The following is a 15,455-nucleotide window of genomic DNA, read 5'->3' as shown; positions in this document are numbered from 1 at the left end:
GGAGCCTATTAACCACCGCTAGTTTCGATGAATTTGGAAGATGCTTGTGCTCTGTGGATTAAAACTTTCTTGGGGTGGCTGCTGGCACCGACTACAATCTAAATCTCTATTATATCACATGGATATCATTTGAGTGGCCTAACAATCCTATGACATATGTGGATATGACACAGAGGATTATGACCATATTTTCATATTCCGTCATTATATTGCTGGAAGTTGGAGATAGCTCAATGATATTTACCAGCTGAACTTCATTAATTCCTGACTTTTTGCCAGCATTAGAAATTCTCTCTAATGCTCGAGTAAAAAAAAAAAAAAAAAAGAGTCAAGCTAAGCTGGCATGTGGTCTACGGCTTATATGGTTTGCTTGCAATGAACTCATATTTCAGCATATATTAACTCTTCCAATCGAGTTGATTAGATTTGTATTTTGACTAATTAATAATGCTCGGCGACAAATTCTCATATTTTTGATGCTCCGATGAGCTACGAGGTGCTAGCACTCCTTCTACAATTGTAACCCAATGCAGCATGCGAGGTGGTCTCCCCCCCTCCCTCAAGGGTGTTAAAAGTTAATGTAAATGTGTTAGCCCATTCTAACTAGCTATAGCAGTACCAGCAGCTTTGTAAATTCATGATCACCAAGAAAAAAATTTTAGAGCTGGTGGCAAGAAATTGCCGCCCTCTATTGTTTCTTTTGTAGATCTTATCATATCTTGGATGCGTGTTAATGTTGCAGTCATAAAATTTTAACAATGGCTTAAAGATGATTCTCTAATGGTCATCTGAAGATGATTCTGTAGCGGTCATCACTTGGATTAATAACTTTTAGGTCGGCAGAGTGCAGGAAAATATCTATTTGAGGGACATCGTGGCATCCAAATATTCGAGACACTTTTCTTTGGCATCGCACGTCTCTCGGGAGGCGAATCGACCGGCAAACTTTATCGCCTCTTTTGCCGCTCGAACTGAAGTTTCCTTACGCCTTGGGGGCCCCATCCCAGCTCCAACTCCTCTTACCACAGGCTGAAGGTTTGGGAGTTACTTTTATCAGGTCCCAATGCTCTTCGTACTGTTGGGTACGGCTGGCAAGATGGTCATCCATCGGTGCCTTCGTGTGTTATCCCTCATAGTCCGCGGGAAGAATTTTTTTTTGAGAAATTAAATCTTTAAAATAAAATAAATTATAAAATAAATTATATTTTAAAATATTTTTAAAAAATAATTTATTATAAAATAAATTATATTTAATTAAATATTTATTTTTTTAAAAAAATTATATAAAATATCTATTATATCTTTAACATATACAAGATGGTAAATTTTTGCTCCTAAATTTTATATAAATATAAATATTATATTTATATTAATATAAATATAATATTAATATATCATAATAAAATATTAGATCATAATAATTTATTGTGTTAATATAATACTAATATATACTAATATTGTACTAAAATATATATTAATATTTAAAAATAAATTTATTAATATAAATTTAAATATAATATTACATTAATATTAATATATTAATATAAATATTATATCAATATTAATAAAATATTATATTAATATAAATATTAAAATAATATTATATCATTATTCAGTATTCCATCCTAATCATCCATTGATATTTTATAAAATTTTAATCGTGGATCTTAAAAAAATATTTTAAAAAAAATACCACCACTTCATATCTCATGAAAAATATCAAAATCTATTTTCTCCATGAATTTTTATTTCTATTACTTTCTATTGGAGTAGTTTCTTCTACTCTTTTTTTTTTTCAAAACTAATCAAACAAGAGATCCTCTCTCGATTTTTCAAAAATTTTCTCATCCTTCCTCTATTTTTCCTCGAGCAAACGAGTCCTTAGAGTTTTAGGTATGTCCACTCGCTTCTCCTATATTTGTATTTGGGTTGTTCCTTTAGCATCCTGCATTTATCTACTTTGCGTCAAGAAAAAAAAAAAAAACCACAAGAGACATTTTTTTCCCTTAATTGGTCATTACCTGCATTCTGTAGCCTACAATCGGATATGTTTTTGGGTCCAAATGATCGATGTTAAATATCTACTAACATGTAATACATTATCCATCTTTTCTTTGGTATAGTACATTTAAAAATCTACATATATATCTGTTTGTCGTTGATTCACCACCTTAAAAAACGTTGTTGTCACTCCTAATCCAAAATAAACACAAACATAGTACCACGTGGCGGACGAAGTTAACATCATATTTACAAAAATATCATATTTGATGGTAGTCAATGCATAAAAATATATGAATATTACTTTTTTTTTTCAAATCAAGCCATATCCTCTTGCTTGTTGATTTATTGTTAAAGATGGTTTACAACCAGTTGCTGCTGAACTCCGATATCAGGCAGGCTGACTGAGGTCGGTAAAATTGCTGCTGCTTCTTAGTTGTTATTTGGATCTGAGGTAAAGTTTTTTTATTAGAAATTTTTTTGATAAAAAAATTTTCAATATTCAAATCATTTGGAATTTAAAAAATGATGGAAGAGGCAAAGCCGCAAGAGATCATTGAATGGTTTCCTCGAAGGTTCTTTGCACTTCTCTATTTATAGAGAGAGATTGATAGTCATTTCTAGGATAAATAGGATATACAGTAATTACATAGTAATATCTAGTTCACGGTTAAGTGGGGCAAAATAGTTATCCGCATACTCATGCAGTTATGATCATTTTAATCATACGATAATAGTTTTGGACATGATTGCTGTCGATATTTTTGGACTGATGTGATCATATCTCATTTATGTTCAAGGTGACGAAATTGATCATAAAGAGATGATCTCACTTCGATTATTATCAAGGTTAGGCAAAATATCCTCCATGTCACAACCAGTTATTCATTATCCAACTAATCTTTTCATTCAAATATTTTGTCCCGGGCATTTCAAAGGGTGGCTGCTCTCTTCCGTTGTTTCTAGCATTTTCTCAGCCTTCTTGCAGCGGTCTTCTCCGCTATTTTGTCCCACAGCCATCAGTATTTATATGTCTTAATTTCTTAAGGGAAAAAAAAATTTGAATTTGCATATGACACCGACCAGAGTTTTGCTTACCTTTTGGAACAGACAGCTGCCACATCCATACAGTCAATAAAAAATCGATCTATTTACTCTGTGCAGTATTTATTTTTCGTCATCCTTGTAATTCTCTAATACATCACCTTTGGTTTTCTTTTTGTTTTCTTTTTTTGGTTTATTTGTTTATTCGTTGTTTTTTTTTTTTTTCAGTTTGATGTAGGAACAAGCATACTATATATGAACAAACAATACTTAATTTTCACACACAAAAAAGTGCGTTGACTGATGGAAATATGGAATTCTCTTCTCGCCAAAATAAAGGTCGTCATGCCACAACTATAAATATCGAAGTCCATTCAGTACCCTGCGTCTGACTGTTTGATTGCTCTTGGGTGAATCAGAGTCTGACCGGACCCATTTGGCAATCCCAGCTCCATGTGTTCCCGGACACGGTGGCTGCCCGTTCCTTTCTCATCATTACCTTTTTTTTAACCTTTTCTGGACCCCAGACGAGAACCACCGTCCAACCTTCGTCTCTGCACACGCGTTTCACGAATCAGCCCCCAACAAACGCGCACACCGTGGTGCCCCCGCGCTAGCCGTGGCTCCCTTTTTTTTTTTTTTTTTCCCAGAATCCAAAAACCATCGCATCACGTCATCCCTCGACCCCACACCCTCCGTCTCATCCCAACTCCCTCCGTCCCACCCTTAAACCAACCCCACCTGGTCTCCATCCCATTCCTCCCTCCCGCGTTAGCCGCGGTTCAGTATACTAGAATCCAGTCAGCCCTCTTTCTCGGAAGCACTCCACCATACCGCGTTCACACGGTTATACCCCCCGTAACATATATATATAACCTCCTACCGCCCCCATGTCCACACCAACCACCGTCTCAGGTCTCAAGTCTCAGCTCCCTCTCGTCTCCCCTCTTGCTAATCAAATCTCCGAGTACTCCCCGTTACCACGACTAGTGAAGACCTTAAACCGTGGATTTCTAGTGGATTTCTATATGAACGTCCCTTCGACTCCTTTTCTTCCTTCATCGGAAGACGACTATTCCTACTATTTTTCCTTCTTCCAGGACGCTATCCTCGGCCTCCCCTCCCCTTCTGCTCCCTCCAAGATGGAGACGCCCGATAGAAAGCGGAAACGGGTCGGGGAACCGGCCGAAGCGGAAACCAGTCCGCTTAATGGCAGGAAAAGATCCAGCTCCTCTGGGGAGAGTGGCGACTCCGACTCCGACACCCTCACTTCACATCAACCCACCTCCTCCTCCACAGCCGGCGGTGGAGGCCCATCGCCGCACCACCACCGGCGGCTTTGGGTGAAGGACCGGTCTCGGGACTGGTGGGACCGGTGCAACCACCCGGATTTCCCGGAGGCTGAGTTCCGGCGGGCCTTCCGGATGGGCCGCGCTACCTTCGAGTTCCTCTGCGACGAGCTCGGCGCCGCTGTGGCCAAAGAGGACACCACGCTCCGGGCGGCGATCCCCGTCCGGCAGCGCGTCGCCGTGTGCATCTCCCGGCTCGCCACTGGCGATCCCCTCCGCGTCGTCTCCAAGCGCTTCGGCCTCGGAATCTCCACCTGCCACAAGCTCGTCCTCGAGGTCTGCTCCGCCATCAAGACCGTCCTCATGCCCAAACTCCTCCAGTGGCCGGGCCCCGCCGCCGCCGCCGCCGCCGCCCGACGCTTCGAGGTCCTCTCCGGGATCCCCAACGTCGTCGGGTCCATGTACACAACCCACATCCCCATCATCGCCCCCAAGGTCAGCGTCGCCGCCTACTTCAACCGCCGCCACACCGAGCGCAACCAGAAGACCTCGTATTCCATCACCGTCCAGGGGGTGGTGGATCCCGACGGCGTCTTCACCGATGTCTGCATCGGCTGGCCGGGGTCGATGCCGGACGATCAGGTGCTCGAGAAATCGGCACTCTACCAGCGAGTAATCGGCGGCCATCTACGGAACCAGTGGATCGTCGGCGGCTCCGGATACCCTCTCATGGACTGGGTGCTGGTGCCCTACACCCAAAAGAACCTAACTTGGAGCCAGCACGCCTTCAATGAGAAAATTGGGGAGGTCCAGAGGGTGGCGAAGGAGGCTTTCGCGAGGCTCAAGGGGCGGTGGAGCTGCTTGCAGAAGAGGACCGAAGTAAAGCTCCAAGATTTGCCGGTGGTGCTCGGGGCTTGCTGCGTTCTTCATAACATCTGCGAGATGAGGAAGGAGGAGTTGGACCCGGAGCTGAGCTATGATCTGGTGGACGACGAGATGCTGCCCGAGAACGGCCTCCGATCGGTGAGTGCTATGCAGGCTAGGGATACCATTGCTCATAATTTGTTGCACCATGGCCTTGCTGGCACAGCTTTCTTGTAGTTTTCGCTGTGCTATGGAATTTGGTATTCTTTCGATTGATTGTTGTCAAACATGGGATAGGAATAAGGGGCTCTGTGCAAAGAGGCTTGATTGCCCCGCTGGTAGATAGGGTTTTAGTTTGGCACTAGGGTCAGAAGTAAGATTGTTCAGTTGGGCAAAAAGAATGTACCTTGGCATTGTGTTTTTGTTAGTGATCAAGGTTGGAGAATTTGGGGACCTTCAAAGGTGCTAGATTGTACTATGGTGTCAATCTTTTGCAGTGCTTGCCAATGGATAATGAAAGTAATTGAAATTAAAGAAAATTAAACTCTGTGGAATTATTTGCAGCATACCTTGGTCTCATACATGAATCATTGCTTTTCTCTGGCTTAGCTTTTCTCCCCGTTCTGTTTGGGCATTTCCATTAGGTTTTTGTGGTCGTAATAACTGATGACACTTGGAGAATACTACTGTGGTTTGCTTAATGACACATTATGAAATAATATACATTTCTAATGAGGACAGATCCCTTGGTTTACTTCATTCAGGTGCATGAGGTATAGGAAGGCAAAGAAGTGCAATTAAGTTAATTCTCATGGTGTCAGTGAATATTGGAAGTTTGTCTTATGTCAAGAAAAAAAAAAAAAGAAGAAGACATTTTAAGGAGAACATTAGAGGCTCGATGGAGTAAAATTCCAGCATGTTCAAAATACAGAGGTTTCCCCCTATGTGCAAAATTGATTCATGAGCAGAAGTTGAAGGCATTTCCCTCCTAAATTTTCATCTATTAATTTGTCAGATGAACTTAGAATTCAACTGAATTTCTCATAGTTGCATGATGATGTTGCTGCTTCAAACCAGAAAAATGCAAATTTAGAATTTAGGATGAAAACATGCACAAAGCTACTGATTCCATGGCTAAATTCATTTCCCTTTGTTTTTTTGCGCATGTATGTGTGTTGGGTGGGAAATGGTTTAGTGACATATCTGTACAGAATCACATTACTACTGAGAATGGAGTTTGTCAAGTGCACTACAAATAGTAGTGCTCTTCCTGTTCTCATGATATGCTGTGGAAGATCCATGTACCATCTCTTGATTATTTGACCATTGGGATGGCGGAGGAGAAGAAAGCTGGCTAATTGTGAGATGACCCTAGATGGGATAAAGATGGTAAATTTGAAATGAATGAACTAAGGGAAATCAGAATAATGCAGAAAAGGAGCTTTTTAATTTTTATTTGTAACTCTAAAAAGTGATGGAGGTGGAAGGCATACAAGGCTGTATTGTATAGGAAACCTAGGTTGTTGATCTCCTACAGAAGGTCTTAGGCACCATGCTGAATAAATAGGATCTCATGGGCTGCTGATGATGTACCCTAATATGCCGTGTTGATCATTGGTGTGCAGGCTTAGACTCAGCTCGATAGTTGCAGTTAAGGTTTTAGTCATGCACTGAAATGGCAGATGGTCGGCAAATGCTAGTTGTTATGAGGTTGTGGGCAGTTTCTTCGCTGACAGATTGGAAGAGTGTTTTGCTGTGGTAAGCATAATGATACATGGGAGGTGTTCCATGGGATGAGGACTAAAAAGAAACAAGTGCTGGCTAATGTTTGTTTTAGGACCAATCATGATCAAATGGAGGTTGGTGATTGAAGAAGTGTTGACTATGTGCAATGCTTAATTAAGAAGAAACTCATATTAATGTGCTAGGGTTGACAGAATGGAATGGAGAGCACTGTTTGGATAAATGATATTACAACACATCGTTCTGATTGTCCTGTGATGCTTTGAGTATCTGTTACTCCTGTTGTGTTTTTACTAACACATGATTCAGTAATTCTTTGGAATCTGCATGATTTTAGCAGAGAAGTACTTCAAGAGGAATTCTGCCTTTTGACAGCAATTGCAATTCCAGAGAAAATTATGGGACTTGGGGAAGAGATGACAATGGAAGGTTGTTTTTGTTGTGTTACATGTGTTTTTGTTTTATGTAGATAAGATTCAATATGACTTTGTTATAAAGCTATTGAGTTCCAATATGCACATCCCATCCTATAGTTGGTATTTTAAATGCCGAGGAACATGTGTTACCTATTCTGCTTTTGCAGTTCTCTTTCCCCCAACACATCATTATGTATTTAAGTTGTAGAGATTTCAGCTAAATGTTTGAAGCTCAGATTCTCATGCTTTCCAATTTATGTGCCTGACAGACAACAATGAAGATGCTGATAGCCAAATGGGCAACATTGAGAAACTTTCCTTATAAGGAGGGTGCATTATTTCGGAGATTAGAGCATAGCATATAAATAAAGCAGATGTGGACTTACAGCTGCAGGGTCCGGATGATCATGAAATATGCATGAGCAGAAGCACTGACTCCAGACTGCAAGTTGTATGTCATAAAAACCTTCTGCTATTGTGTCTGATTCTTCTAAGTTCTATCATGTTTCCACATAACACATATAAGTTTCATATGTAGTACATATGATGTACATACAAAAAAACGATGTGTGCACATGATCAAAATACAAGAATTCCTCTGACTTGGCAAAAAGAAAAAATCCAAGTTATATTTTCTTTGCAATGAGATTGGAATAATACATACTGAAGTATATTGTCCCATCCGATGTTATCTTCTACTCACTCTTTTTCAGTATAAGTTTCATTACTGAAAGTAAGAGATGCATCTTTTGCCTAAATTAGTGTACTGTAGATATGTTAGAATATGAAAAAGCCTTCGAGTTCAAATTACTTTTTTGCACTTCAGTTATGTTCATGCAGAATATCAGGAAAGCATGAAAGGTTCAAGAAAATTTCTACTCAAATTTCTGTGTCTTATTGTAGAGGTTGTTGGTGGTGATGATAAATATGGATTGATGGCAAACTAGTAAAAGTTCATTTCCTGATTCTCGTAGAATGATACTTTGTTATTCTTCTGCTCTTCCAACACAGCTGTCATTTTTGGTTGTGCCAACCTTATAAAACTTGTAGATTTTTGCAAGATGAGTTGACATGGCTTTGGAAGATGATTCAAGTATGAGAGTAGGGGATACAAACCTACACCAGGATGCAACCAAGCTAGAGCAACACTAGAAAGACTTGACTGGAACTTCCTTGACTACTGAAACATGCATGACTCTGAATCATATTTTTGATCAGCGGAAATTCTCCGCTTTAACTGTTTTTCTTTATGTCTTGTGCAAACATAGACTAAGATTAGTGAGAAGCAAATGTCCTTATAATGTACCTAGGAAACCCTTGCTGCAAAGCTCTTCAAAATTTGATCAGAGTTTGCCTGCTGTAACAGGAAAAGTATGAGGTACCGTCCCTTATGTGATTCTCTGCCTTGGATTTCTCTAAATGCCTTCCATCAGATAGCCTAATCTATGGTTTTTATGCCATTTAATTTAATTATGATACATCTTTTCTTGTTGTCCTAGTGAGAAACAAGAATCCCAGCTTATGTCCTTTGTCTGTTGAGGTTTCTTTAAAACACAATGTTGGCCTTAAGAAAGCCTGTAAAAATGTTGGTCAGCATGATATATTGACATGTAACCATATGCAGTCTATCCATAGCTAAATTACAAAACAATATGCATGCAACTTCATGCTGTGTGGTCCATTCTTTATCATGTTCATGCACATGGAAAGTTCCCAATGCAGAAGAGACTTTATTAGGAAGTTTGGCAGCTGTTGAGGCATGTTATCTGTCATCTGGTGTACTAGTGAAGTGGGGGGCCTTCCATTTCTTCTTCTAGTCCTTCCTTTTGAAACTGACCTTCTCAATAAATTCTCATTTGATAACCTCAATAACTTCTAGCCATGCTCTTTTCTAAAATCTAGTTAGGAATTGCTCCAAACAATTTTCCTTTCTGAGAGATTTATCCCTGGGCAATCTTATCAAATGTACAGTGACCTGACACTTGCATCTTTCTTTTTTTCCCATGTTTTGCTCACAAATTCAGCCTTATTCCTTTATCGACAATTTAGGTGCTACAAGATTTGCATTATGGACCTTTTTAGATTCCCAGTTGTTGTTTTTCTGTATTTTTCATTACCTAGCTTGCTTAGTTGCTTACATGTGAAACAAGTGCATTTGTACTGGATTCTCCGACATCATGCTTAACAGTGAATGGATTACATAATTTTTTTTTTCTTTTCCTTCAAATACTGGTTTTTTTCTTTTCCTTCAAATGATTAAGCAATGGTTTTTTTCCCTCCTCATTAAATACTGGTTCCACTTTTCCTTCAAATATTTTTTTTCTTTTTTTTTCTTTTATTCATTGGATTCCTGCCATGCGTCTGTACATCTTCGTATGTTATGCACCCGATAAGTTTGGATTTAGACTCGAGCTTCATCTGCATGTATTGAAGGACCGTTGCTTGTTGATTTGCAATTAATTCTTTATAATTAATTATTTTTTAAAAAAATATAAAAAATTTCAAATATAAAATAATATGACTTAAATATCAGAAATTTTAATATTTTTTATGTTACATTTGATGCACTGGTCACACATTTACCTTGAAGTTGCATAAAACTGGATCACATTGGGAAATTACAGGTTGTCATGTTCTGATTGATATGTAAAGTTCTAGACCGTCCTGCATGTTGTATGGTCAAGAGTGGCAGTACTTTGGATATCAAAACATATTTTATCTATTTGGTTTGATCCTTTTTTTTTTTTTTTCCTTTTTTTCTTTTTTTATCATTTTCAGTTTTTTGGGATCCCAACCTACTTTACATCACCTTTAATTGCTCTATAACGGACGGTATGTGCTTACAAGCAGGTATGGAAACAAGAGAAAGTTATTTTGGATGCTTTCAGGTATAAATTGCGGTTCTGTTGAGCTTTAGATTGTTCTGCTGAATGTCTCTTGTTTGCTCAGATGGTTTGGGACCATAATATCCCGGGTCCAAAAGTGGGAAGGGCATACCGGTTGACTGGCTTGCAATCCACGGGTGACGAGCTGTTTTCAGAAAAATGTGGGTTGGTGTTGTGAATGCTAGCATACGGACGTCTCTATCTTCCAAAACTAGTGGTAGAAAACATAATATTTTTGCTGAAGGCTAAACTTGTTATACAAGTCTTCTGGAAGAGGGTGCTATTTAACAGTTCATTGGATCGGCCATGTGCTTGGACGGGTTAAAAAATTGCTGAAATGGTTCAAAGGCTTGGACCAAGAGGTAGATGTTGTTTCTGGTAGGACTGGGTCCAATGGCTCGTCCATTCTGGTATTTTAAATGATCGTACATCATCTTTTTTAAGTAATCTGAAACTTGGATCGGTCAACATTAGCAATCACATGTTCCAGACGATGAAACAGTGGGCTGCTCCAGGACTGTTAGGAAAAAGTATTAAGTTGATGGCTTGCAAGATGGCATTAACACGGCTTCTAGACTTGTCAACGGAACGCCAATGTGAGCACGAGGCTAAAGTATACCGTCTCAAAGCAGAAAACCATATGAAAATTGTTGGGATATACCGATCGGTCTCTCTCATGTCGACTCACCATTGGGCCCGTCTAACTGGCATCCGACTCTACCGACCGCACCGACCGACGACAGTCGACACCTTCCGACCGAAGGTATGTCGGTCGGGAAGATCCTTTCCATTCTCAACTGGCCGAACGATGGGGCCCGACCTCCGATTTTCGCAACGCATCAGACAGACCGTCGGAGGGGGAGGTCCCTGGGTCTTCACCTAACGTCCCAGCCGATCGGCTCCTCCAAACGCCGTACGACTGCTGGGGACCGCCGTCCTGACAAAAGCATGCGGCATAGCGGCTCTGGGACATTGTCCTGCCGAGGACATAGATTAATCTCAACGATTTGACAACCCACGGCGACTTGACAGTTCGTGGTGACTCTGACAGCCTCCGATGATTTGACAACTCTCCTAGTTGTCTGCGCCATTAATGACGGCACCATGCCACGCTCTACTATAAAACGGAGAAGGCAACAGTGCTGCGGAGGTTCTTTCGAAGCCCCTGAACTCCCTCTCTCTAGTTCTCTCTCTCTTTCTCTCACTGAGCTCCCCTGATTCCTTTCTACTATTGCCTAGTCTCCTCTCTGACTTGACCGTCGGAGGGTCTCCGCCGGAGGCATCTCCGGTTAGTGTGGACTTCCCTTGCAGGTGCTCGTTCCCGACGACCAGGCGACGAGGGGATTGGCTGCAACAGGTTTTGGCGCGCCAGGTAGGGGGCTTCGGTCCGACCTCCACAGAGCTTGAAAAAATTCTTCCGGAATGACAAGAACCAGGGCTCAGCGATCGAGGGTCATCGGATCGGTGAGGCACTCTTTCTATCGGGAAGAGACCTCTCCTCCACCCTTCATGGTGGAGCCCAGCTCTCCGCATCCTGTGGTGACCACGGAGGCGCAAATTACGGCAATTGTGCGGCAGATGATTGTGCTGGCGGATGCAGTCAAGAGCCTTCAACAACAACCAATCCGGTTGCCGCAATCGCCGATCGAGCAGCCGGTGGCACACCCGATGCCCTCCAGGAGTAGCCACCGGCGCCCGCGTCAGTCTCCATCTCCTCCTCTGGAGCAGTTGTCACAGCACTCCCACCAAGAGGAGGAGAGGCGGCCACGGCATGATACCCATCAGTCCCGACGACCTTCTCCTTCTCAGTTGGAACGAGCGAGGAAGGAGAAGCGGCCGCGAACACCGTCTGCCTCCCTCTCGGATTCGTTGGGAGACTCCACCCCCAGGGTCTCCCAGCACCGACAGACCGACGACTACGAACGTAGGTTCGAAGAAATCGACCGTCGGCTCGCTCAGCTTCAGGTGGACGGGCAGAAGTCTTCAAACGACGTTGACTTCCAGACCGTCCAACCTCTCTCCCAACTCATCCTCGACAAGCCGATCCCTAGTCGGTTCAAGATGCCCCATGTGGAGCCCTATGACGGCTCCACCGACCCAGTTGACCATCTGGAGAGCTACAAGGCTCTCATGACGATCCAAGGGGCGACCGATGCTCTTCTTTGCATCGGCTTCCCCGCCACACTTCGCAAGGCCGCCAGGGCTTGGTACTCCGACCTCCGCTCAGGAAGCATCTACTCCTTTGGTCAGCTCGAACATACTTTCGTGGCCCATTTCAGCACCAGCCGGAAGCCCCCACGAATCTCGGACAGTTTTTTTTCCCTCAAGCAGGGAGAAAACGAGACGCTCCGATACTTCGTGACGCGATTCAACACGATCACGCTCGAGGTTCGGGACCTCAACGAAGACATGGCTATCTCAGCCATGAAGAGGGGGCTAAGGAGGTCCCGATTTACATATTTCTTGGACAAGACCCTCCCTCGAACATACGCCGAATTGCTGGAACACGCGTATAAATACATGCGCGCAGACGAAGGAGCTTCCGACCGATGCCTGACTGAGGCCAAGGGCCCGAAGGAGAAGCGAAGGAAAGGTCGGGCCCCTGCCGAGCCTAGCAAGCCTCCGACCGACAAACAGGTCTCACCCCAACGATGGAGCCCGAGATCGCCTCGACGGCGAAGTCCGAGGCCGACGCGTTCCAAGTATGACTCCTACACTCCCCTCTCTGCTCCTCGTGCGTAGATTTTGATGGAGATCGAAGGGGAAGAATATTTGCGACGGCCTCCGCCTTTGAAAGCAAAAGGCCTCGACCGACGAAAGTACTGCCAATTTCATCGGGGCCACGGCGAAACACTGAGCAGTGCATCCAACTCAAGGATGAGATTGAGGCCCTCATACGTCGGGGGTATCTCAAAAATTTTGAAGAAAACCGCCGACTCGATCCGTCCCCGACCGACGACCGCAACCGACTGAGGAGGTAGCGAACAATCAGGCCACAACCGGGGTCATCAACATGATCTCCAAATGATTGGACCCGAGGACGACTGATGGAGGAGAGCTGACGAAGAAGCTACACCAAGACAATGTAATTACTTTTACAGATGAGGATGCTCGGGGAGTCCAAACTCTCCATGACGACACTGTTGTTGTTTCGACAACAATAGCAAATTATGATGTAAGAAGAATCTTTGTTGATAATGGAAGTTCGACTAATGTTTTATTTTACTCACCTTCTCCTGAATGTGACTGTCGGCTGATCGGCTCGAAAGAGTCTCCACGCCCCTGGTGGGTTTCGCCGGAGAAGCCATCACGATGGAAGGAGAAGTTACTCTTCCCGTGACGGCTGGAACCGAACCACGACAAAGCACCGTCCACCTAACTTTTACAGTCGTCCGAGTACCTTCGCCTACAACGTCATACTTGGAAGACTGGGTTAAACGCCCTCAAAGCTATAGTCTCGACCTACTATCTGCTGGTTCGATTTCCGACCAAAAATGGAGTCGGAGAGATGCGGGGGGATCAACAGCTCGCTCGGCGATGCTTCCAAATCTCTGCTCGAAGTAATGAAGCAAAGGACTCCCTGACGGTCGATAAGTTGGACCAGCGGGGAAGGAAGAATGGGGCAAACTGGCCGAACAGCTGGTTTCCGTTCCGATAGCGGGAATCCCGAACGAGTGGTCTGGGTCGGATCCCAATTATCCGACCTTGAGCAACGACACTAGTAGAGCTGCTGAAGGCCAATACCGACGTATTTGCTTGATCGACAGCGGATATGTCCGCATCCCCCCAGAGACGATGACTCACCGACTCAACATCAACCCTGAAATGAGGCCGGTGAGGCAGAAGAAGCGGTCTTTCGCTCCTGAAAGACAAAAGACCATCGACGAGGAAGTGGACAAGCTACTCGAGGCGGGCTTCATCAAAGAAATCACGTACCCCGATTGGCTCGCCAATGTTGTCATGGTGAAAAAGGCCAACGGGAGCTGGAGGATCTGCATCGACTATACCGACCTAAATCGTGCTTGCCCGAAGGACAGCTTCCCACTTCTGAAAATCGACCAGCTGGTGGACGCGACGTCCGGCCATTGACTGCTCAGCTTCATGGATGCCTTTGTCGAATATAATTAGATCCGGATGGCGCCTGAAGACGAGGAGCACACGGCCTTTGTGACCGCCAAGGGCCTTTACTGCTACGGGATAATGCCCTTCGGACTGAAAAATACCGAGGCCACCTACCAGCGACTCGTCAATAAGGTCTTCAAAGGTCAAATCGGATGCAACATGGAGGTGTACGTGGATGACATGCTTGTGAAAAGTATGCAGGCCTCAGATCATGTCCAAGACCTCGAAAAATCTTTCGCACTCTTCGACGACATCGGATGATTAAATCTGACTAAATGTGCCTTCGGGTGACTTCGGGGAAGTTCCTCGGATTCTTCGTTTCTCAGCGAGGAATTGAGGCTAACCCTGAGAAGATAAAGGCAATCATCGACATGCAGCACCCAGCACCAAAAGGAAGGTACAGCAGCTTAACGGAAGGATCATCGTGCTCGGCCGATTCATCTCTCGATCGGTAGAGAGATGCCTCCCGTTCTTCAAGACCTGAGACAGGTGAAGGACTTCTCTTGGTTGGATGAGTGCGGCAGGCCTTCGAGGACCTGAAAAGGTACCTGGCCTCCCCGCCACTGTTGTAAAGCCGGAAGTTGAAGAAATGCTGTACCTCTATTTGGCAACCTCCCCAAAGGTGGTTAGCTCAGTGCTCGTTCGGGAGAATGAGAGCCGAATTCACCAACCCATATACTACACCAGTAAAGTGCTCCACGAAGCTAAAGTTCGATACTCAAAGACGGAGAAGATGATATTCGCCCTGATCGTGTCTGCACAACGACTCCATCCGTATTTTCAAGCGCACGCTATCGTGGTCCTCACCGACCAGCCCCTGAGGGCAATATTGCGCCGCCCTGACACATCAGGATGACTGACGAAATGGGCAATGAAGCTCAGTGAGTTCGATATTCAGTACCGACCACGACCGGTCTTGAAAGTTTAGGTCCTGGTCGACTTTATTGCGGAGTGCCCGACAACCGACCAAGGATCAGAAGGCGGGAGCCCCGGAGAAGTTGCAATCTCCGAACCTGACCTCGGGGCCACCTGGGTGTTGCCATCAACGGAGCTTCCAACGCTCGAGGGAGCGGGGCCGGGTTCCTGCTCAC

General features: G+C 43.9%; 2 protein-coding genes across 2 annotated transcripts; both read left to right on the top strand.

Annotated features, from left to right (window-relative positions):
• Nucleotides 1-3,920: 3,920 nt before the first annotated feature.
• LOC105040393 (protein ALP1-like) lies at nucleotides 3,921-5,764 on the top strand. The gene has a single exon (XM_010916899.3). The coding sequence runs from the start codon at nucleotides 3,936-3,938 to the stop codon at nucleotides 5,433-5,435; it is 1,500 nt and encodes a 499-aa protein (XP_010915201.3). The 5' UTR covers nucleotides 3,921-3,935; the 3' UTR covers nucleotides 5,436-5,764.
• A 147-nt stretch (nucleotides 5,765-5,911) lies between these two features.
• Nucleotides 5,912-13,589, top strand: LOC140856669 (uncharacterized). Its single transcript, XM_073254765.1, has 3 exons — nucleotides 5,912-7,808; nucleotides 10,136-10,207; nucleotides 10,307-13,589. Exon 3 carries the CDS (start codon nucleotides 11,665-11,667, stop codon nucleotides 12,982-12,984), a length of 1,320 nt encoding a protein of 439 aa, XP_073110866.1. The 5' UTR covers nucleotides 5,912-7,808; nucleotides 10,136-10,207; nucleotides 10,307-11,664; the 3' UTR covers nucleotides 12,985-13,589.
• Nucleotides 13,590-15,455: the final 1,866 nt, after the last annotated feature.

The sequence above is a fragment of the Elaeis guineensis genome, chromosome 3 (assembly GCF_000442705.2).
Source record: "Elaeis guineensis isolate ETL-2024a chromosome 3, EG11, whole genome shotgun sequence".
NCBI classification, from domain to species: Eukaryota; Viridiplantae; Streptophyta; class Magnoliopsida; order Arecales; family Arecaceae; genus Elaeis; species Elaeis guineensis.
The sequence above is the reverse complement of the archived record's forward strand: the minus strand, read 5'-3'. Positions and strand labels throughout refer to the sequence as shown.